We start from the raw sequence: 25,860 nt of genomic DNA on the forward strand, positions 1-25,860 counted from the left end.
TGCAAAAATCCCTTGCCTAAGTTTTCAGCTTAAATATTAAAATGCCTGACACTCACATGTGCACACTATTCTTCTTAAAAGCAAGCTTCTTGCAAATTTTGCATTTCACTGTTATTGAATGTCCTTGTGCATCAAATCCAGCAACAGAACATGAAAGGGAAGGAAGTTTTCTTAGTAACACCATTTTATTGCCAAGTTCCATTTACAAAGAAAGGTCTATTGTTCATTCTTGTCCAGGTTTTCCATAGCCATGACACATGATTAATGCCAGCAAATACAGACTCAGCTATAGAAATCTGGATTTTGGAAACATATACCAATATATTCTAATTTGACTCCCTTCCCAGACACTTATTTACATTTTTCTTTAAATTAACATGAGACATTGTCATATTTACTCCAAATGTCTAACATAACTTACATTAAATAATTAATACTTATTGTCTGTAGAAAGCCATTTCAGAATTCAATTCACCCCATGTTTGGGCTTTTTTCCATGCAAATGTAAGTGCATGTTTAGGACTTCCCCCTGCCAAATGAACCACATTTCAGACCAACTTTATGGAAATATATTTCACAGGAGGACAGTCCTTCATATTCCTTAAATGTTTTATGTTAATGTTAATGTTAATGTAAATGTTAAATCCCGGATACATCCATTCTTCTAGAAAAATACATTTCCCCCTCCTTGCAATTAAAACAATCAAATTTACAAACCAGCTCAAAATGAAGTAAGAAGTTTGCAACAAAAATATCCACACACCTATTCACAAGTGGAGATGTCTAGTTATCCCCTAAAGTTTAAAATGCTTCCAACAGGTCCCCTAGAGTTGTAACAATGTATATTATTGAGTGCTACCACTGGGTGAAACAAAGCTCCTAGAAATTGTAATAGTCTATAAATTCACACACTTGAATCTATTCTCAATCCTTTGCAAAATTATCATGTTCATTGTAAATATTTCTGCCACAATTAGTCCTTAAATACACTCAAACACAAAACCTCAGACCATCTCATCTCCTCAAATATACTTAAGTTATCAGATTGCAATTACTGTTTTAAACTCACTTTAGTGTGACCCATAACCAAAAGTAATGGAGAAAAAGATGAAAAAAAAATCTCACATATCTTAAGATTGTGATCTTAAAAGAATCCTGGGAACACTATATACTAATCTGAACCTTATTTAACTAACTTTTGTCATCAACAAGTATTCTTAGTCATGACCTGCTTCTTAAGCCCTTATAGTTATTTTTTAAATAAATGCGCTCCACACATTTTTTTTTATGCTAACAAGACAGTCACAACATTGACTCAAGTTTTTCCTTTTCATATTAAGAACCAATTAATTCAATTTATCAAAACAATAAAACAGATATGGCCATAGTGCACATTTATTAGACAAGCAAAATTTAGCTTTACACTTATAATACAATAATAAACATAAAATACATATTTTATAACACCTTGCAAAAGAAATAAAATCTGAGCAATGCACAAATCTAAAAATTTTGGGAGATCAAAATAGGGAAAGTTCTGTACAAATGTAATATAAAAATATGTTTTCGTAAGAAAGAACCTTCTATTTGAGACTCAGTCTAGAACAGTATCTCCCATATCTTTGTTGCTGCTCAAAAAATCCTGAGCAGCAGGAAAATAGCCCAAGCACTTCCCCCCTCCCATTCCCTAAAAACATCTCACCCTAGCAAGCCCTGCTTTTCAGAAGCCAACGGGAGACAGTAAGAGTTATTATCAGGAGACAGTAAGAGTTATTATATTTGTTTCAAATTCATGCTGCAAACGTTGGGAAAGGTCAGAGCAACAGAGCAGGCAAGCACAGGAGAACCACTCCAAAGACTTCTAAATAACAAAAGTGCAATGCCCAGTTTAGTGATATCCTAAGGTAGGCCAGTGATGGTTAAACAGTGACATACCAAAAATTCTTTCAAGAAGAGTGACGGTAAGAGTTAGGAAGAGAATTTTCAACATATATTTAGATGCCTAACATTAGGTTGCCTGAAAAATAAGTAGGAGAGTCATCAAGGAGACTCATTATCTTTGAGGCAAAATGCCTACATCTCACTGATGCCCCCATCTGATGTCTCTTCACAAATCTTTGATTCAGCTGTAGGGCTAACACACTTAGCTCCCTAGATGACTGCTGCCTGTGCAATGTTCTTTTAGAAGCAACTCCTTATTTAACTTTAGCTGGTCAGTGAAGACAACATCAGAATGTTTAGCATGGTGGTTTTGTTCTCCCCCCCCCGCAAGAGTACTACATACAGGTTAGTGAAACTATTCATTAGGCTATTCTGCAGTTACTTACCTATAACGTGCAGCAAAAAGAGTGACTGATTACACTAGAGCACTGACAGCACTATGTGATTAAAGTGTTTACTTTTATGTGAAGTGGCTTCATATTTATATATACAGTTTGACTTGCTTGTCTGATAGCTTACCTATGTCTTCAAGCATACAGTTTTAAGTTTAATTTACTACAAGTAAAATGACACTCAATTGCCAGGCAATTATTGAATTCCTAGACTGCTTAATCATCTCAGGCCACTTGCAGTAAATGTGGAAATTATAGTCACCCATGTCTTGCTGCTTAATTAGGAAAAAAAAAACCCCAACACACAGTAATTTCAATCCTAAAGACTGCTGATTTTGCTATAAACAAACTATTTTAACCATCAGTTTTAAAATTCTACATACAAGAATACTTCAACTCCACAAAGGAACATTATTGTCCCCTGTATTCTGTCTCTATTGGGCAAAGGGTTCATATGAATCACTGGACATTGACTTACAACTCTGAATACTGATCTAGATTTGCGTCTTAAATTCTCAGTATGGAAGAACAGTTTTCAAATGTCACATACCTGTCATAGAGCAACAACACTGCAAAAGAATAAGTGAATTCTGGAAGGTACTCCTAATTTTTCCTCACCAAGTGACTTCAAGGAAAATTCCAACTGTATCTTAAGCGAAGAACGTTGAGGAGCTTCTTTAACAGGTGTAATTTTTTATCTTTTATTTTTAAACTCAGCTTAATTTAAAGAAGAAAAGTCAGAATTTTAGTTTATCGTGAATTAGCAGTAGAGAATACAAATGAGTTCAGTCCTTATATTGTATATAATTCATGAATTCACATACAAAATACAGCTCTTAGTATTAATATATGTGACCACATTTCTAATTAATTTGGTTTAATCTGCACAGCTTGTAAAATAAAGTGCAGGAAGCTTAACCTTTGGTTTCTTTCTATATCAAAGAACTTCTGCAAAACAATTGATTTTTGCACACAAGTTTTACACTGCAAGCATTGCTTCCATGGTGAAGCAGACATTAGAATTGGGCATTAATGTTTTCTCCCTCCCCCTCTTTACCCAATTACCAAGTGTATGCTGCCGTTACTTTCTGCACAAATGGAAAGCTCGAGTCTTGTTCATTGTTGTACACTGGATGACAAAACCAAAAGGGGACTAGCCAGAGGCAGTGAGACCTAACAGTGAAGGCAACACAATTCTTTTGTTAAGCAAGTAGTATCTTGGTAAAATGAGATGCATAGACCATAAAATAGCAAAGTAACATTCAGTATGCCTTGTCTTCTTTGGCTTCACTTTACAAAAGGACGAGAAAAATTTACCTGCTTATCTTATCAAAGTATGGTTGAAGATAGGCCTAGCCTCTACAAACAAACACTGAGAATTTAGCATCTCTCCAAAATTTTGACATTTTGCTCTGGAACATGCTATATTTATTTTAGAGTGATTCTACCTCCCTTTGCAGTATTACACTGAAATAGTGAGCCTTTTGAACGGTCAGTTGTTTAGCTGCTGGTCTCATTTGCAACTTAGTATTTGAATTTCATTAAAAAGAGCGATGTTATGCTGACTCATATAAACTTTTGTTTAGAAAAAAATTACATTTGTGGCTGATGTGCTAATACTTTCTTGGTGGCGTTTCCTTTTTACAGTGAAAGGGGGATAAGGAACAAGCCCTTGAGTTTTTCTGATAAGGGAGAGATAGATACGATACTCTTCAAGGAATTGTAGATGCATAACACCATACTTGCAGAGATAAGTTTGCTGATGACAGATTATTTCAGCATCTCCAGAGCTTTTACATTCTGAAGTGTCCTAATGCAGCATGAAGCATAGTCAAATTGTATGCATATATACCTTAATATTAGAAGCAAACAAGGCAAAAATCAATTGCTTCTGTGGCATAACCGTTCAGAGATTTGGGTTGACCTGTACCAGTTGTAGCATTTATATAACAGCACAACATTGGTAGAGCTGGTGTAGTCAGAGCTTTCCTAGTATAATTCCATCTTTGCAGAGATCTTTTGATAGAACTGCTAAAAAATATCCCACCTTACCACGACTTGACCATCAAGGCTCTGCCAGCAGTGGACTAGACAGTAGACCTAGTCTTCTGTTTTCCTAATAATAGTATCTATCTCAGTCATTTCCTGTGAAGCTCTCAGTAGGCAACTGGTCATGAGACTTAAAAGCCACTCAAAGGCAATGAAAAACACAAAGTCAGCTTTCTTTCCCTTTGTCCTATTTTTTGTGCAGTATGGCTCAAGGGTGAGATTATGCATACCCATTAAAAAGACTCCTTGTGCATGGTCCTAATCTTGCTAGAACTGAATTTGAAATTAGATAATAAAGATCAAGGTTTTCCTGTCTAAAATGAATTCTGTTTATGGGAACTCAGCCTGCACAGTGACATTTTGTGTAATCTAGGTCAAGAGTTAAGGTTAACAGCTAACATAAAATGCTTTCTAATTAAGTAAGGCATCAGGTTTTAGGTAGGCTCTTACTTCAGCAATGCCAAATTCTCATGCCATATCCGCAGCAGTGCTGAGGACGTCTAATCTCAGAATTCATTTAGAGTTTGGGCCACTCTGAAATGGTCAGAATATTGGTTAATTCAATTTGAGAATGCAGAAGTCATAGAAAACTAGAAATCAACAAAACTTCATGCAAAAGCTAATAAGGGAAGAAAAAAAATTGCTGGTGTTCAATAGCAGACACCTTTTATACATGTTTTACAAAGATTAAGTTATTACATGACGGAAAAGACGGAAAAAGTGAGCAAAGTTATACTTGTGGATTAGTCAATCTCATATATAAATATAACATTTAAAATCACTTCAAGTATTCCACCTGACATCCAGGAAGAGGTACAATAAGAGACTGGGATGTAGGTAAAAACTTTTCAGATTCACCTACTTGATATGAAATCAACATTAGTAGAGACAGAATGAGGAAACAGATTGCACTGATGACTGAAATCACAATACCAACTAAAGTAAATAGCAGTCTTCAACCTTTGAGAGCCAGAAAGCACTCAATGTTATGAGCAGACCAATAATGACAATCTGCTCATTTTATTATTAATTTAACACACATGGAAATTGATGAGAAATCTTAAATTATATTGATGTTAAATTACATATCAAATCACCAAAGAACATTCCAAACTTTAATCAACACTTTTCCACTACTTTCTGTCAACTTGGTATCAGGATCTAGGAAGCAAAGTAAGGCAAGCATAAACTCAGAATTACTTTTATGTAGCAATGTTGTTTAACTGTGATACTATCCCAGATAGGAAGAAAACTACACAATACCTTTCCTTTTGAGTTTCAGACTTGCAAAGGAATTATCAGTTAGATGTGGTGACCTTCTTCCTACGTGAAAAATTTAAAAAAAACTCTTGAGAGTAAAACTGCTTCTGTCTGCTTCAAGAAGTTGTCCTTCAGTAGAAAGGATATCATCATTCCTCAGAGGTGTAGCAATTTGACTGCCAGAAGCAAACAAGCTATAGCAATCTTAAAATATTTCACATTCCTCTGTAGCTGGTTAAGCAAAGACTAGTCTCAAAAATCCCTTATGTTAATTTCAATAAGCATTTGTTATTAAATTTCAGGCTTTTAGCTTTTAAAAAATTTTTTGATATGTATTTTGCTTTGAATCAAACCTTGAAATAAATATTACACATGGAAAACACAATATTGAAGTCTGGAGTCCTATGAAGACAACACTGAAAGTGTGCAAGCCTGCTGTTATCATGCAGACCTCCAAAAGATGAATGACATCAGGATTTAAAAAAAACAAAACAAAAACCAAACCAAACCCCAAACCCAAACTGAAAACCACACCGTGTCTCAAATGGAAATGTTATCTCTGTACTACAATATATAATTTTTTCTAGTTAATAGTATGTCTCCAGTTTCAGAGAAGTAATGACACAATATCCTGAAGCCAGGTATCCAAAAATCTCTTCACTTTGCTATAATACTGTAGACCTTTTACAATTAATTTAGTTCCTGCAGCTGGAACTCTGTGATAGAAAGTAGGTGCTCCGAAATACTTTCGTGTTCTTGTATAACAGAAATTGGTAGGAAAACACCAGTCCAGATTCAAAAGTTTTGTTGGTTTTTTTCTTCTCCAGTTCAAATATGCTGAGCATCTCATGTTTACTCTAAAAGCTGCCCACATTCTCTTTCATCAGTGGGCCTCTACTTGTGGACCAGATGGCCTCTCCGGCTTCAGGAAGTATCTGCATTCCCAAAGGAAAAACAACGAAGAATCTGGTTGTATTTGCTTCATGGTTTATCACAGTCTTCAGGTTGGCTTTAGTCAGAACATTCTTCCTCTACCTCTTTTACCTTGCAAACTTCAGATTGCAAAGAGGACTGAGGAATGCAGCTGAATGTTCGAATGCTGTGTGGATCAACCGGTGGCACCAGTGTAAGCGACTCTACGCTTAGTGCATCTGTATTGTCATCTGTTATTAATGATATTGTGGGCTGCTGTGCAGGAATCAGGCTAGGAGACAGGTTTGCTGTTTCTATGTCACTGTTTTTTAGAGCATTCTTGCTAGACTTGGAAACAGCTGAAAGAGTTTCATCAGTCAACATCGTCTGACCAGAAATGATCATCTGACCAGAAATGGTCATCTGAGGCTGCTCTGGAGCTGAAGTGTCATCTAATAAAAGAAAACACCAAGAAACAATCAATATTCAACTTAGTATGTACGTTAAGCCTAACAGCATACTATCATTTATGCATTTTAAGAATATTTGGGTGGAAAATGCAGTTTTGTGAAGCACTGTGCTTACACATTCACTTTTTAGTAATTAGAAATAAAGCAAAATATGATGAAGGCATGACAAAATGCCAGTGGGAATCTGTTCAAATTACGAACCAGAAAATTTTACACATTTAGTATTAGAATATGCAGCAATATCTGAAACATTCCTAGAGAGAGGAAATTGAAGGGAAGAATAAGAAAGCCTCTCCAGTGTTTAGTATAGACTAAAACGAATAGTCACCCCGTACCAGGAAGCACTTTAGAAATAAAAAAAAAAAGAACCCCTGTGTAACTAGTTTTGCCAAGAGGTAGCTTGCTTCTTACAAAAATTTGGAATTCATTCTCTCATTTCATTCTCCAGACTCACATTTTGGTGACACCTCAACCACAGAACGCAGAAATATGGAAGAACAGGAAGGAGAATAATGTGCTTACTGTAACTGAAAGGTGCTGCAAAATAGGCCTGTTTTTATACAGGCTTGTGTTATACCCTCCTAAGCATGGAGCATGGAACTCATAAAACAGCATTACATACTGCAGGAAACTGATATGCTACTACACCTTTCCACACAATGGAGAAAACCCAACCATTAACAGCTATTTGTACTGTCCTCTTCCCCCTTAAAATCCTAGCTAGCTATCAAGTAAATTGCTCATTTGGCTCAGATGGACAGTGAATGGAGGGGATGAGGCAATACAGCCTTATATGAGCAAGTACCCAGAAAAATCAGGGTTTTTTTTTCTTTTTCTTTTCAGACTAGAGGAATAGATGCCATTAAAGTAACAGGTATCCAGCTTCAAGACAGACCATTTTTAGAGCTGTTGTAAGAAACAGCATGTGTTCAAGTGTACAGGCATCTGCAGAAAAGTCTACAAGGCAATGTAGTGAATACAGAAGCTAAGAATTAGGTTCTGTTTTTAATAGACAGTGACCTTAAAAATGTCAGTTTCAGTATGATTCCAATTAATCCTGTAAAAGAACAGAAAGCATGAACATAAGGAAAAAAAAAAAAAAAAAGAAAAAGAAAGCTGAGAATGGAATGGATATCAGTAAGGTATCAGTGGGGTAACAGTAAGATCATTGGCTTTTACCTTTCTGGTAAATTAACCCCAAACAGCAGTGCATTCTCACTTCAGAAAACCACTCAATTTTACTTTTTGCTGAATTGGTGGCTAAAGCTTCTCGCTTCAATCAAAACAAAATTTATAGATTGTAAAAAAGTCTCCTTTTAAATAAAAGGGACATCACTGGTTATTTTTGAAAAATAAAGATTCAAAGTAACTGCAGATTCTTCTTTTTAGCTGTCAAGAAGCTTTAGCGAGAATGTAGCCATTGATAACAGAGGAAGTGATGCAAGACTTGCATGGAAAATGAACTGCCAAAACCACTGAAATAAAGTCTCATTTCTCTGAATTCCAAGATAGCTACTAACATCTAAGTACGCACAAAATAGTGAGTCTTCGCAGTGATTTTACTTTTTGAATTTATAAAATCTTAAAAGAATATCAAACATTCTTTGCCAAGATTATTTATCTTAATTATAGTATGAATATTCACCAAAATTCAGGATTCAGAAACCTGGGACATTCTGGTAAATGAAGTATTATCAACGGCACTCTGCTCAGGAATGTTTTATACAGGACATTTCTATTGCAGTTCTGCTATTTCACTTCTGATTCTGCAGTTCATTTCTTGAATCACTCCTCCCCTTCTCCCAACAAAATACTAATAGATTTTCTCAATACTTTCGTTTACTGAAATCATGACAGACATATTCTTTTGTTATGCTGTATTGTTCCCAAATCCTTCCACATAGGATCTAAATTAATGCTAAAGTGACTCCCTTCTTAATGCCACAAAGAAAAAGAAACTATTTGAAAAAAGTGTCCATAAAAAATCCAAAGTATCTGGAGTCAACAAGTTCCAATTTTCTATCCAAAAGTCTGAAAAAACATTCAGAAAAAAGATAAAAATATCAAAAAAAGTAAGCAGAACATACTTTGTCCAGTATTTTTGCTGCAGTATTTACAGAGAATACAAAACAAGAGCTCTTCTGTGCTTCCCTCCCAGTTTTATTTACTATTGATAGAAGTAAGTCTCTCTACTTTCAGTAGTTAATTAGTTACTGTCAAGAGCTTCACTTCTGTTACTCTGTTACTGTATTTAAGGGTAGCAGTGACAGATTTATGTAACCCAGACTGCAACTATAAGCTTGTGCTAGGTAAGTTTTTAAGCATGATCATCTCCCGTATCTTTTGCATACAAGGACAGGGAAAACAATCCTAGACCACAGAAGAAGGAAACTAAGTAGAATACAGAATACAGAGATCCAGCATCTTGGAATGAAAATTTCGTATATAAGAGGCATTACAATGAAAAATCAGGCAACCCTCCTGATGTAAAAAGTTTTCACATGTAACATCTCCCAGTCAACTGAATACATGGCTTCAGGCAGTAATTACTAATGAGAAAATCTTTGAGGCTCAAAGTTTCAAAGCCTTTTGAAGCCATACTCAATTCAGAGAAGGATCCAAGTAGATAAATATGTATTTATGTATGATCTGAATTCTTATAGTCTGGAATAAATAATTGGCAAAAAGATGCAACTTAGCTCAAAAAAAAAAAGCTCAAGAAGGGATTATTATAAGAATGTCTGTCTCTAAAATCCAGATAGGTACCAAGCTCTTAATTCAAAAAAGTTTCCAGGCACCCAGTATGTTTAGAGAGTATGTCCTCTACCCATTATCTGGAAATTCTGTCTATATTGCACATAAAAATACTAGCTGGCTTTCAAAAAAACCCCAAACTCCTAACACTTGTTTCCAGTTTGACTTTTGGATAGAAAGAGCAAAAAATAATTGTCATTTTTACCTGAATAAAATCACCAGTCACTACGATATGCTCTACTGTTAAATATCAAAAAGTTATCATCTAATATGGGAAAAGAGCATTTCTATTTACCACCTCCCCAACCCGCCTGTATTTAAATAAAGAGTGTTCTGGCAAAAAATATAAACCCAATCTGCAACCAGGGAAACTGAAGTCAGTTTCTTAAAACAGTTTTAATGTTAACTTTTAGTTCTAACAAACACCCCCCACCTACCCCCAAATTTACATACCAAACAGGGTTATTAAACAGGGTGTCATTTTGCAAGTGTTTGAGTATTAGTAGCTCTCTCTGGTTGCAGTGGCTTCAGCAAATTTAAGATGTTTTTCAGCACTTCTACAGTGCTACCATGATTATTATTATAGCAAAGAAATTCAAACCAGATGACTCAACTTCTCTTATATTAACTTATGTGAGGGATGATTATTAGTGAAAGACGACAGCAAAGAACAGGAAAAGGAAAGAATGAATATCACCTACAGAGAAATGTCCTAAGCTGTACAGCAACTTACTATGAAAGAATAACAAAAATATAAGTAACAGGACATTAAGTGAAAAGATGCAAAGTATATCTATAAAGATGAAAAAGGGCATTTATATAATATTAACAGAGTAAAATATCTTCATGCCATGATAGTAAAAAAAAAAAAAAAAATTAGATACAAGTTAAAACAGGTTATATAAATAAGGTAGCCTGAAGCATACTTCCATCTTTTTTGCTTCTGCTTCCCCTCCTCAGGCAGTTAACAGTCCATAAAGCCAGCTGCCTGAGTTCGATGATCACAGAAATACTACATTTGTGCCATCACAGTCCAAGGACAGTCTTGTGCTGAGTGCTTGTCCATTTTACCCGAGCTATAAACAGGTTTCTTGCTGCTAGCCAAGTACCTGCACTACTGTCCATTCAGAAGCCTGTGCTTACTAAATTCCACTACAGCCATGGCTGCCCCTGTGCAAATGAAGACATAGCTGCTTTGAAGCTGGAGGCTTGATAGCAGAATTTTCATCTTTGGCAAGAGGACCAAGAAATATGGGAGAAACTGTAGATAAGGCTTTCAGAAACAGCTAATTATTGCTTTACAATTCTCCCCCAAAAAACAGTAGAGACAAATATTTATGATGCTTTCTTCAGTTTCCTACCTCACTGTCATTGATGTCAGCATGGAAACAACATATGTTCTATTAACTGTTACGGGCTTTTCAAAGCTTATGGAGGAACCTGCCTGAATTGATATTGCGCGAGTTTCTCTTGCAGCTGCTGCTCGAAGACCTAAACCCAGTGTCCACCGTGACTGTCAGCCTCCGACAGACTAAACACCCGCCGACGTCCTTTCCTGCCAGACCTTACTAGAGGAAAACACAGCGATATATCATACGGAGGCTTTAACAATGAAACAAGGAAGGGAAACTGGAATGAAGACAAAGGATAAATGTTAGAGTAGCAACAAGAATAAGTGACAAGGACACATCCATAACTGCTGGTATCTTGAATACAATTTTACACCACACCAAGAGTCTTTTAAGTTTGGAAATACTTCTGAAGCTGGAAGTATTCATTCTTTAGAAATAAACACGTTTAACTGAATTAAGTTTTTTGCTTACTTATCTGGAAATGGACTATGTCTGGCAATACCAACAGCACTTACACTGAGGAGGGACTGGCACACATTTATTTGCATTATAATCTACTCGCATGCTTTAGAAATCTTGAGAGAAGTTATTTATCACAAATTCTGGTGAGACAGAATTATTCTGATTTCCACTGGCCATAAATTATAAGAGGTGCACTGCTGTGCAGGTGACAATACTTCAGACCATTCAGCCCTACTATTCTATCATATGAAACTGAAGTATTAGATTTGGTTTATAACAAAGTCAGATAGACTGTTTTAAAAGATAGCAGCAGTTCAGATGATGATGCTTAGTGCACAGAAAGTTTCTTTTCTTGAAACTTTCTAGAAACAAAAGTACTTCCTCACCTAGTTAGAAAATTACTAGCATCATAGCACAGAAGAGATCAAACCACAATTACATTACTGGTTATAGAGGGAAGAGACAGGGATGGTTTCAGTAAGATGGCAGGCACTGCTCTTACAGGCTCTCCATGTTCAATTAATCACCTTCCCCTTGGAATACATAAATTTTATTTTACAGATTGGAATCCAATATATTCTCTGCAACAAGGGACAGCTCTTTGTACTTATTTTAGACCTTTACCATCAATACCTGCCAGAAGTGTGAAATACAGCATAAGTGGCATAGAAGATCAATGCCTTCTGAAGTCCTCAATATCCATTGCTCAGATGTAAACATTTTCTTAAGTATTGAAGCCAACTGCATTATAAAGCTTAAGACAACTTAAAAAGTGATAAAATACAGCATAGATTACATTACACATACATAATTCTGGAAGATTGCTAACTTACAGTAAGAGAGCTTCTTTATCTTAATCATTGGCCTATATAAAAATAAGCACTTTGTAGTAGTGCACGGTTCCAACAAATGTAGCCAAGAAGAGACTGTATTCTAAGCTTGGTGATTAAAATCTGCCTAGCAAGAGAACATTTTTATCTTATGCATAGCAACACTTTAGACAGACGTGTTAATTAAAAAAAACCCCAACATGTAAATACAAAGGAAAAAACTCAACCTGATAGCAGCATTTGCAGAACCTTTCTTTGTCTTGTTAGGGATTCTGCTTTCTCTAAGGGATGACTACTTTTTCAGTTTTAAGGAATGGAGATCTTGTAAAGGGCTAAACTTAATCCCCAAATACTGCAATTGGGGGAGCTGCTAGGCTTTAAATTATCTGTGCCATTAAGTATTGTGGCAGTTATTAGGTAGGATAGTTGTCAAACTCAGGAATAAGAGTTTATTTTACTCAGGACAAAGCAGCTAATGCAACTATTGTTCTCCTACAATGACTGAAACATGCACAGCAGTCATGTGATTACATGTAAGTTCAGTTAACTTCTCTCCTCACATTAAGATACTGTATGATTGTTTGATGCAGGCAGGAGTGATAGCAAGTAAAGTATTTTTACAAAACACCAAATTAATTTTTTTTCCTGTGATACATTTTTGAAAGCTCTTCTACTGTTTAACCATTATTGCAACATTGTTTTCTCTCAACTAACAATTATGCAATTTGTCTTTATTTTATTCTCATCTATCACTGTTTCATGTAAAAATCAGCATGAATGTTCCAAATCTTATTTCCTGACACAACTCTGGGACAATTACAAGTACCATCTCAAATACATCAAACTCTAAACAGTTTAAATCTGTCAACAGACAGTAGCTTAGGACACTGTAATCACAAGTTTACAGTAGAAACTGCTGTCACAGTTTAAGATGTTGCACTTAAGGAAGGTAGTTTCCTTTAAGTCCACATACACCGTTTCCCCTTTATCTTGTCTGGCCTTCCTGACTGAAGTTCCTGAGCAACCTACTACATTCTTCATGGCCAACAACCTGAGCAGTTGCCAGAACAAACAAGGGAATGGGGGAGGGAGGGACAGAGAGCACATATGTGTGCTCACATGAGTGTGTTTAAAATGGAATGGGAAATGAGAAGGGAGATTCAAATGTGACAGATGGTGGCAGCATTCAAGTGCTACCTTGGGGCATAAAACAGATCTTGGTAACTTCTTGCTGTTCATCAGCTACTTGTTACTTCCTCCTTGAAGGAGCTACTTCACATCATGCAAGCCTCCCCTTCTGCTTCACAGCAGAGTAAGGCAGTTGAGTTTCAATTGTTCTCAACGGGTTAAGGGAAAAATCACATTGTTTTACACTGAAGTGGGTGAATACCAACACCCGTTTCTGTAACTCAGCTGAGTGGTCAGTAAGACCTGATATAACACAGACAGCGGTCAAGACACTATTGCTTATTTCAGCATTGTACTTCTGTTCATGCAGAAGCCTACAGAACAGCTATCTGGACATACCAAACAGATAATCTCTTTCACAGTCATATTCCTGGCAACGGTTTCCAGTACAGATCACAATTATGTACAAATACTATAAAAGGGAGAACATTCATGAGAACACTCCTTACAAACTTGCAGTAAACTGGTCAAATCAGTTAATGCAGAAACATTGTTCCCAGGAACAGACAATAGTATTGATCTGACACTGAAGATTAGCAAAAAGAGTCAAAGCAGGTCCCTGGGTTGGAGAAAATGCTCTCCACAACCCCACCCACCAAAGACCCAGCTCCAGGGATTTCGGAATCTTCTCTAGTCTATAATAAGGACCTTCAGACACACTCAGCTATAACTATTTAAAACATTACTTGTTCATTATTGTCTCCAACTGCATTAGCAGTTTGGTTCAGACCAATAGAGCAGCTTCGAAGAATTACGCACACTTACTGCTTTAGTCTGATTTTAGGAACACTTTCTGTGCATTAATGAGATTCTTTCACAAGGAAGCCAAACTATAAGATATGCTGCAACTATGCACCAAATACACATCAAATATTAATAGCAACATACACCTAAACTAATAATTGGTCCTTCAAACAATCACATACATGGCAGGGATGCTTGGTCCTAAAAGTCAAACTAAATATGGTCCACAACAAAACCCCTAGGCCACATGCAGATTATATATAACCACCTCAGTACCAACTCATTGTCATTGTCCTGTTGCACTGAAGTACCTGCTCATGCACATACAGTCAGTGTCTTCCTCTTTGTTACAGCTTTCCAAGTAAAGAAAATCCAGGAGTTGAGCTCAAAAGTCATCCCTGCTGCAGGTTAATGCAAGCTGCTGACTTGGGACTGAAGTAGCTGATGCAGATTCTCACATTCATTTCCATGACTTTGCTGAAGGTTACTATGCTCATAGCAGTAGGGCACAGAATTGTATCCTCACAAATAGACTAGCTAAAGCATCTGCATCAGTGGGCCTAGATCCCATGAAAAAACCAAAACCCACCCAAAGACTGTTTTCCTGCATGATATGTGGCATTTTGAACATACTTTATGATTAAACCACAGTAAAGGTCATACACTAAGCATGGACAGTTCACACAATCTAACTGGTAAAGTCCAGACTGCAGACTGAAACCAGGCATCTAAAAAAAAAAAAAAACCCAACCAAACTTTCTTCTGTTTTTTGTTTGTTTGAGGTTTTGTTTATTTGTTTTTGTGGGGTTTTTTGGGGGGGTGGGGGAGTTTGGGGTTTTTTTGGTTGTATTTTTTTTTTTAAATAATCAATGAGCAGCTTGTAATCAGGTTTTTTAAATTGCAGGAGAAATAAGCAGAATTTTATATTATAAAAATGCCAACATACTGTGTAAGTACATTTTAATTTCGTTAACTACAGTCTATGATTATTCTTCAACAAAGCACTATTTCTGTCTGCTAGATGAGTAACTATGTGCTCTGGATCTACCCAGCTTTTCATAGAAGTCAGATTATATGTGCTTGAAGGACCTCATTTTGAAATATGTAGGACAGTCTTGCTTGATATTTCTGTGAATTAGCATGTTGCTTACAGCAACAAAAATAGTTTAGATTTTTTTATTTTCATTACCAGTTTTCTCTTAGCCACTATTGCCAAGAACTTGTAGTTGCATTTCACTTCCTGATCACAGAAGATTTAGATGCAGCAAAGGACATCACAGATAAGCCGTTTTACACTGCTCAGGAGAAACATGTAAACAAATAAATGTTTTCTTGTAGTGGCAATCCATATTGAGACTTATGACAAACGATACCACTTCTCTATGTAATCACCATATATTGTCTAGGCCATCAAGAGACTGGACAAGAGCAATCGCTTACCAACAGAGAAAGTAAAGTGAGGTCCTTCCAAAGTTTGCAACAGATTGCATATAGAAAAACATTCCAAGTTTTATTCTGGAATTACACATATCGCAGGAATATTTTGACTATGTATTAGTCTCTCACAGTAACAGTTGCTTTTTAATCCAGTCTGGGTGCCAGAATGTGTTACATATAATTCATAAACTTACACTTTGCAGCATATTTCTTGCAAGGATAGTCACTTTGGACATATAATGTTCATTGATGTTCTGACACTGTTCAGTGAAACCTACAAAACACTGAATGCCTAACAAAGACTGCATCAATTCCTGTAGGACTGCAAAAAAGTTTAGATTTACATGAGGCTTCCAAATAAAGGCAAAATGATATATCTTCGAAGTGGGAACCATGACAACCATTTCAAGGAGTGATTGACATTTGAAGTGACTGTTAAAATGAGAGGGCTGTTTGAAAAGGTCTTGAGAATCAAGTTACTTCTATTGTTTTATAACCAAAATGAGATAAGAGTAGGTCAGTTCTAGCATGAAAGCATTTAAGTATGCAGCCTTCAGGATTTACTTCTTGTTTAGTCTCCAGTTTGAGGCTTTACCTCACACATAATTTGCACTCAGAACAAAACACTATTACAGGATTCTCTACAAATCCTTACACAAAAGAAGGAGGAATAAAGGCATTCTAACAAGAAGTCCCAGTATAAACATACCCACTAAATAAACTGACCAAACACATGGTAGCTACATTTGTGAAAGTTATACTGTCAGTATAACTTCCAGTGGTGGTGTTCAGCTAGAAGAGTGTTATTGAAAAAACTTTTACAATACTAGCATCCTGAATAACTATTTTCAAATATTTGGTATTTGGCCCATTGTTACAAATTAACATGAGTATCAGATAAACATACAAAAGCAAGTATCATCCAGTTCAAAAAAGATGCTTCATGTGGAGACAACTTATCCACTACGGTGAAATGCTAACAGTTTACATTACAAATTTATGCAAAGCAATACCTCAGTTTAAAAAACAAAACCCAAAACGAAAACAACAACATTTAAAATTGTATCTGCTAGGAAACAAGTCAGACAAATAGGACATTATTTCACCAGTACTTAATATTACTGCTGAAAGATGCCAAGTATTTATTAGAGTTCCAGAAAGCTGAAGAGATTAAAATTTGCACCACAACTTTAACTGGTGTAGTTGAGTGATCAAGTGATCTAAGAACATAAAGCCCTACTGTTTTAATCCAATAACATAGTAACTTAATTTTACAGTAAGCTACTCTACATCCCTCAGTGCCTAGGCTGAAAATCGTTATTTAATACCTGATGGGCTCTGTGCAGCAGAAGGAGTGGATGTTGAGCTTGCAGTCACTGAATCACAGCGCCCTGTACTCCCACTGCCACTGGAAGGTGATGGTGATGAGAGTGGTGATGGATTGTGCTGATTTATACACTGGGCTACAGCAAAGCCTGCAAAACAGGACAATGAAGTTTTATGAGTTCATAATAAGCTTGAAAGAGTTAACCTACATGAACAAATTGAGAAAGGGTAAAAGCAAATATTGCATCAAAGTGTCACTAATTTCATGTTGTGTCCCAGATGTTGCACTCTCTTCCACCTTCATCTCAGAAGCCTGAAAATCTGAATGCATCTTATTGAAAACATACTGCAAATGCTGATCAATGAACAAGAAAGTAGAGGTTAAGGGATTCAAAACCTTTTAAAACTTAAGAGCTTGTACCAACAATCAAAACATGTCAAAACTCTTCAATTTTTGATATATTCAATAAATTCATGGGTCACAGACCTTAACATGATAAAGAAAATGGTTAAGTCAAAAGTGAACAAAAAACTTCTTGGATAAGAGGGCTGCATTTTTATTGCAGAGATAACTTCAGAATATTTTAATCAATCAAATCTAATGTTGGCACTGGATTTCATCCACCTTCTCACAAGTCAAACTTTTTCCAGTCTGAAGACTGGAAAGGTCTATACAGTGTCTGACAGCACTTTTTAAGTAAGTCTTCTTCTGGCTTTCAGTCTAATATTTCCTCAAATTCATTACATTCCAGCATCCTCCTCTTTCCTAAAAAGATTTTGCATTCATTCCTTTCTCACTCCCCTGCATCCCCCTGCTTCAGTCTTTGACATGCCTTAAAAAAAAAAAAAAATAAAAAAATTCTTCATTTTAGTTCCTTCCCTTCTCACATACAATCTCTCATGTGCTTTCTCTTTCAAGATACAATTTCAGAAAGTATTGAGGACCTGCAGCACAGGGAAATCCATTTGAAGTATGCAACTGGGGGAAGAAAGTGCAAGGAAGATATTAAAATCCCTGGTTTCTCAAACTCAACATCTCACAACCTGATAATGACGTACTTGGCAATATTTAATTTCACTGATTTAGTTGAGATGAGAAGCCATGAGTCCACAGAATCTATATCATGCATTCACTGCATAAAACTACATGGAATCAGAAAGTAAACAATACTTATTCCATGTATGTTGTGCAAAATATTTTGTGCAGAAGTATGCTATGAGCCATAAGACAACTGAAATTTATTCTTCAGATTATTGTTGAATGTGTTATCTTGTCCATCAAGTCATATCCTACTAAAATAAGTGCCCACAAAGGTCTCTCCAGTAAGGCCAGCAGCAATGCAAACATATGCTGAACATTTAGTAAAACAATTAATAAATTCTTCTTTTATGGATGAGAATGATTATGTGGTAACTTTGTACAAAACAAATACTACATTAAAAATTTATTTGACATAACTAGCTTGGATTTATGAACACCCTTAATTTTTGTATTGCCTTAAGGCAATGTGTCTGGTTGACACGAGTCACTTGTGGTAATTTCAAATTAAATACTAAATTTCAGACATTCACAGATTTAAATGCCGAAGGCATACACTTGACCATTATTTCACCTCAGCATAAACAGAAATACAAGAGTATCTCTGGAAGAGTCAGAACACTTTACAACATCAGTCTTGTAAGAACATAGTTTGTATTTGAGAAGGAAAGCTGCAATATGGAGCAAAAGAAAGAAAACAAGAAAAGCCACTTGGGTGTTTCAAAAGCATGTTACTTTAACAAATATTTAAAAATTTTTCTTAAGTACTCAAATTCCATTATATGTGAAAAATACATTTTTGTTTGTTTGTTGTTTAAAACATCCTGTGTTTTCCAGTGATTGTTAAGACTTTCTTAAAGGTTGTATTTTCATTTAACAACAAAATGAGTTTATCACTGCTGGGACAAAAGCAAGTAAGCACTGCTCTGGCTTTCAGCAGGCTCTGGATCAAGAAAGTCAGAGCACTTACCTCTTGCATTAATCCTCTGCCAGATTATCAGAAAAAAGTTAAAGGGACACCAGGCTTGTTAACAAGTTTGCTTCTGCACAAAACCCCTAGTGCGGAATACCAAGACTTACAGTGAAAATACTCCAGTTCTGAAAAACTTCAGAAATTATTTTCATGTTCACTGTTGTTCCCCATACGTTGAAGATCCCTGCTTTGGGATGACCTGCTAACTCACTTGTGATTAGACTGTTTGAACAAGTCAGGATATCACTCATGAGATTAAAACCAGTAACTTGCCCTTTACTGTATCTTTCAATTAGCAGTTGTTTCCCCCCTTTGCTCTGATTTTTCAGCTGAATTTCTAACATAGTTTTCCCAGTTTTGTTGTTAAAGTCAATGGTTTGATCTTGAACCACATTGGTATTACAAAAATGCAGATGAATCAAAACCTTAAAACTAGCATCTACTAGCATAGTAGCACTCTACCATTAGAATGCTATGGAATTACCTGCTAGAATTCACAACATGCTCTGAAAGAAGAGTTCATGAACTGTCTTTCCCACACAAGTCCAGTCAAGACAACTACTACTGCACTGTTTATACTTCCTTGATCTCTTACTTTCTTTGGAAGATTACAACCCGGACGTTGTCCTCGGCAACTTTCCTCACAACAACATGCCTGTGACAATGTCTCGATTTCATTAGCAAGGCTTTCCTTTAGCAAACATTCCTCCTAGCACTTAGAAGCTTTTAGTCATCTCTACAGCTTTTGATAGCAAGCAGCTTCTCAGAAGTTGAAGCACTTCTTAGAGCAAAACAAGTATCTTCGGTATGGGCTGTATGTCAGATGCCACACACAACTCAGCTGCTTTTGCAGCCCTCCTCACTCTCCCATGGTAAAGTATTAATGCAAAAAGTTTACTTTTTATTGGCAGTCCCCTGAATTATTGGAAGTAGCCATGATGTGCACTGTGAAACACCTAACAATATACTACTTGTTGCCTTCACTGCATAGTGGACACTGAAAAGCATCTGACAATTAGGTATGAGAGAAAGCAGACGCATCACACAATTCTTTATTCTTTTATATGGGGAATTTCCCATGGTGCTAGATGGATGATTCACTCATTACAGAGAATCTCCTATATGGGGAATTTGCTGGTGCCATGCAGCAGGCAGCCAGTCAAAACTCAATTTAAATGGGCTTGTTACAAGAAGCATATTAAGGCTTTAAACCACAGACATGACAAGTCAGGAAAATGCTGTTAGCAGCAACACATACTGACAGGTTGTGTTACAAGGAAAAAAAACCAGAATGGATGAATAAAGGAAGGCACAGAAAAAAGCTAAAAAACATCAGTCCTGTTAATAATCTGACTTAATCCGCAGTCGCACCTCTTACCCTCTACCTCCCATGCTTATACTTATACTAGACTCAAAACCACTTGCAGAAAACAATGCTACCTGAATTGCTGTAGTACTTGCATCATAGTTTTAGATGGGTGAATGCCACTTTTACCAAGCTTTTATCTTATTTTAAGTTACAATTCATTGTGTCCAAGATGAACACCACTTGAAAGAATTAAATGACCACCATGGCAGGAGACATCTATTTTAGTTAAAAACAAAAGTTTGGTAAGCAGCTAATTTTTCCATAAACGTAAATAAATCCATATATTTCATTTCAGAAACCAAACTGATTGATCTTCTACAATCATTTAAACTGAGGTTACACACAGTGACGCCTGATTGTCTGCAAAAAGTTAACCACAAACTAAACTACCTCAAATGTGAAAGATTTCTATAGCACTCAGGGCCACTGATATAGTTTTTAATACAGCAAATATGCATTAGGTTTCTCATACATACTTCATATTTTGAAATACCAGTTAGGATGGAAAACAAGGAATAATCAATGGACTTGTGACCACAGAAGTGAGGCAAAGCCATCTGTTAAAGTGAATGAAACTTAGTTTTGGAACAGTTACTAAAGACATTGGTATAGAAGTGCTAACATCAATATATTGTTTCCCTTACAGTGCTGGATAAAGTTGTACCCATCCAAGGCATTCTATATCCACAAAAGATTTGCACTTCAAGGGAGGAGATCTTCCACCCTTACCAAAATACTAGAAATAGTAGAAAAAGTAAACAAGGTCTACTGTGACCACCATAGGAATAGTTGGCCTGATTCAGCAAGATTGCCTGCCTAAATGTTCTGCAGAACAGCACTCATGGATTCATGTCCTTACACTGAAGGATGTACTTGCAAATGATCTTAACATATTTTCTCTCCCAATACAACTGCAGAGGAAGGATTTTGAGTGTGCTACAGGAAGGTAATTTAGATAGCAGGGAAAGCTGCCTAAATCATTCAAAATACTGTAACTGGGGAACTACTGACCAAGAACAAATATTCTAACCAGGAAACTCCTTCAGGAAATATCTGCAAAGAAAAGGTGAGCGAAATTAATCACGGCTATGGGAAGTAAAATACACTCCAAAGGTTCTAGAGGTGCTACTACTTTATGACTCCCAAGTTGCAATGGAGGTTAGTTCCAAATATTTCCTTTCCAATAGTCATAATCCTGCTTCAACATAACTTTCTATTTAAGATGCAGTAAAGGTGTTACTATAAAAATGTACCTTCCCAGTTCCTTGGAGAATATCTTATTTCCATAATCACAACATTTCATAAGGCCGTGTTTCTTTCACAAAATATGTATTATTTATGCTTTTGCCATGTTTTACATAACAGCAGCAAAATTTCACACCAAAACCTGAAATAACTTCTTAGGTTTTCTTTAAAGGAACATCCTTCTTAAGCAATTAATACAAATCTTTCTCCTAAATTGGAGAAAACCCTCCTACTGTCTTAGAAATGATTTCATGTAAAAGACAGACTGAACTGTAAGATCTCCTAAGAATAAAATTTGAAGGTGAGGAGAAAGGGAAGGGGGGCGGTGGTTGCAGAGAACAGGACAAGCAAGATTAAAAAAAAAAGGCCTGAGAAGTAGAAATAAAACCTTGGTCAAGAAAGCAGAAACTGTTTTCTCATTGTAAACCATATCTTCATTACCCCAATGTCTTTTTTTGTTGTTAAAGTCAACGGTTTGATCTTGAACCACATTGGTATTATAAAAATGCAGATGAATCAAAACCTTAAAACTCTAGCATCTACTAGCATAGTAGCATTCTACCATTAGAATGCTATGGAATTACCTGCTAGAATTCACAACACGCTCTGAAAGAAGAGTTCATGAACTGTCTTTCCCAATTTCTTTCTATTCTGATCTTTTAAGTATAGTTATCTCATAAAAAATTCCCATGTCTTTCCATGTGTTGGTCCCCAATCAAATCAAGGCAATGCTGAACTCAAGCTTTTTTCCAAGTATGAATGAAAAAATCCCTTACATGTCTTAAAATTATTTCTTTCACTAGTTACTTTGCATCTTTGCAAAGTGCTATTCTGCCTCAGAAAACCTGATGCACTTTTTAAAAATTTAAACTTGTAGAGATTATTTACATTTAAGAAACTCCATTACAACCTCATAAAACTGAAAAATAACTTTTAATGCAAAAAATGGTTTTGCCGCCAAGCAAAAATTTTTACAAAACAAATTGGTCACTTGCAGCAGCTACTGGCAGCAGAGCTTCAACTTCAACCAGCATTAAAAAATGGATTAAGTGACATTTTTAGTCTCCACAATTGCTGTGCAATGCCAATATATGATGGCCTTAGCTTTATTCACAGTTCTCACCAATTTAATATACTCAGCAGAGTAGTTTCAAGTCCAGTGACCAGAGGACTTAATCCTTTGCCATGGCTGATACTCTTTATGCCTTGCCAGCACATCCTCATTATGAGTGATACTTTGTTGAGACTGCATTTAATTTGACTGTCCTTTAATATTAGAGTTCCTTTGTGCATTAAAGTATGACACAATTTCTTCCATCAGCTAGAAAAGTCTTTTCTCCAAGTTGAAAGAAATTAGAATAGTTATTGTGGTTCAACTGGCATGGAGAGAGTTAAATTATATCAGCATTAAGACACAAGACTTGAGAATTCTCAGTCTTAGAATGTGCTAGTTTGAAGTGCTTTTTTTTTTTTTTTACCAAAAATAATCCTTGTAAATAGTAAACTCTGCAAATGGTAACAGTCAAAGATTGTTTTCAAATCTGTTTATCACTACATAAGAGTCTAACTAGCAGACCTGCATATTTAACTCAGTTTCAATGGTATCTTTCATTTCTGGCACACAAGCAGTAATTCATATTGCATAAATCAAGTTAGTTGTATCTTGTGAATCTTAGTACTGTCAAGCTACCTTAATAGGGCACTTTTGCTTGAATACCTCTGCACAGAAATTATTTAGTTCTACATCACTCCAATGATGACAGGAAGATTAGTATCTAGTTCATAACCCAGAATTCTGATGATCAGGCAATATAAACATGTATAAAAAAAGGCAGCAGAGTTAGGTCTTTAAAAGCAGCAGTCATAACTAAACACCAAACTTGGAATGGATCAAAGGATATTAATTAGAAAAGACAAACTGAGGTGATAAGCTGAGTTCACAGTTATCCTCCAATATTCTTGCACAGAACAAAAGAATCAAAAAAACCTTTAAATATGCTTATAGGCTATAAAAGCACCTGTATCCTAGAATTACTGAGCATGGGACACTTCAACCATCTCACACTGGAAGTAATTTAGTACTACTTAAGTAAAGTATCCCAATCTGATGTTCCAACAGTAGCTATGTTTGATGATGAACATGAAAGGGTTGATCAGAGTCCCACAGTACAGTTCCAAAATAACATGTATATGACATTCAGATCTGCTGAGCAATCTAACATCATAGAATCAGTAACAAGTGCAGATGCCCATCAGCTGTGAATGTCAAGATCAGTTCTTTGATCAAAAGGGTCTGTTCTCTTACTGTGGATGGAGAAGGCAAATAACAAAAGGTTATACACATTTCAATAATGCAGTCTATTACTCATTTAAAAAATAATCTATGATTTTATGTCCTAAGAAGAGCACATCATTTTTTACAGTGTATAATATTCTTTTAGAGTGAATAATATTTGACAAAACTAAAATAAATTTTCTTCACATAAATCTGAACAATCTTAAACACTGCTTAAACAATTCTTAGGCTTTGTTTAATTTTCCTATCCCCAAGAAGTGATGCAAACTTTATACAGAAATCTCACCTACATTTTCATTTTAAGGGTTACAAAGCTATAAAAGACCATTTTTTTCCTTTGGATTTTAAAATTAAGATAGCTATGCAATGGCTAATATTAATAAAAAGTTTTTTTCCAACTTTCCCCCCCAAAATCTTATCATCATCATCATCATATACTAAGATACTAACAATGGAGAAAACAGTAAGAGAGATCTATTGATTAATTTTGCTTTCCAAAATACATTTTCTCAGTAGGAAAGCGACCACACTTGTTAAAATATTTAGATGTACGTTTTGCAGGAAACCGTTAAGATTTCCCTTAAGACACACTGAGCATATAAATCTCAGTATACAGCTGGGATTTGAAACTAATATTTGAGTTTGCTTGGGGAGGAAGTGATTATTTATTTACTTTCAATATAAGACCTATGTTCACAGGACACCTACCAAATCTGCTTGTTTCTTTGAAAACAATGTAATTATTTACATAAAGATGCTTCAAAAGCATCATACAAATACATAGCTAATATATACGATGGTGAACAGTACAGCCAACTAAACTATCCCTAAATGCTCTAACATGCTGGCAAAGGCCATTTACCTAAAATAGACCCTGAAGTATGTTGATGGTCATGACTTCATGATGATAAAATTGATCAAGTGAAGGACTTTGCTTCTGTTCTTTTCTGATAAGAATTGCCCTTTTTCCGGCCACCGGGGATGATTACCTCATCTGATTGCATTTGCATAACCTGTACTTTTTATAAAGAGTATTAACAGGGATGTTCTGAAGCATGGTCTGTAGGTTCTTGTCAGCTTTCACCAGTCTTGCACAAAATTTGGTTTTAAGCTATAACAACCCTCATCCTCTTCCCCCCCAGATATCAAGCGGCGCTTTCAAAACAGATTTTAATGTTGGACCATGAAACAATAAAGCAAAGTGAAGCACAGTTTGAGTACCATAAGGTAACTGCATGCTCTCTTAGTGAAATATGTAGAGCTTTAGGTATGCACTACAATAGAAACTGAACCAGACCAGACTGAAGTAAGTGTTCGTGAAAATTCTAAATTCATTGAGAAGAGAAATTAGGGAACTGACTCAATAGTTGTACTAAAATTCTCCACAGAGTGAAATTTGCAGGATGGCAAAAAACATTTGTATCATTGTGAATTTCTTGAAAACCATGCTGGATGTACAGCACTGACAGCTAACATGGTCCTAATAAAAAAGTGATTAATCTTCTAAAATTATTGCCAGAAACATAGCTCTCCTTTAAATCAACAAAACACACCATCATCAAGGGAAAGCATAACTTGTTTCTTACAAGTACAATCAAATTAACAGACTTTGAGCTTTGCAGAACTCTTAACCACTTAAAAGTTGTAGCATTAAGAAATGAATACATGAAGCTAGTAATTTAACTGTACCTTGTTCAATAATTTTTTTTAAAAGGCACAAAATCTCCCTCTCAAAGTAAAATTCACTCCAAGCCTGATTAAGGGATAAACACAAATAGCTTCCCATGAAAATCACTCAGAACTAGGAAACCTCACTCATTC

The 25,860-nt window shown here is 35.8% G+C and overlaps 1 protein-coding gene across 5 annotated transcripts in view; it reads right to left on the reverse strand.

The window, feature by feature from the left end:
* CLEC16A (C-type lectin domain containing 16A) overlaps positions 1-25,860 on the reverse strand; it is a 376,293-nt gene that overhangs the window by 287,906 nt on the left and 62,527 nt on the right. The window contains exons 22-25 of one of the 5 annotated variants that reach the window (XR_012631237.1): positions 17,120-17,266; positions 11,223-11,342; positions 4,833-7,006; positions 167-3,050 (exon numbers count right to left, since the gene is read on the reverse strand). Coding sequence is in view for 4 of the 5 variants with exons in the window: in XM_074886663.1 (XP_074742764.1) it covers positions 6,654-7,006; positions 11,223-11,342; positions 17,120-17,266 (620 nt within the window). In the remaining variant the exon portion in view is untranslated. Of the gene's footprint in view, positions 1-166; positions 7,007-11,222; positions 11,347-17,119; positions 17,267-25,860 lie in introns of those variants that run through there. The other 4 variants (XM_074886665.1, XM_074886663.1, XM_074886666.1 and 1 more) reach the window with 4 other exon arrangements.

Source organism: Strix uralensis, chromosome 16 (assembly GCF_047716275.1).
Source record: "Strix uralensis isolate ZFMK-TIS-50842 chromosome 16, bStrUra1, whole genome shotgun sequence".
NCBI classification, from domain to species: Eukaryota; Metazoa; Chordata; class Aves; order Strigiformes; family Strigidae; genus Strix; species Strix uralensis.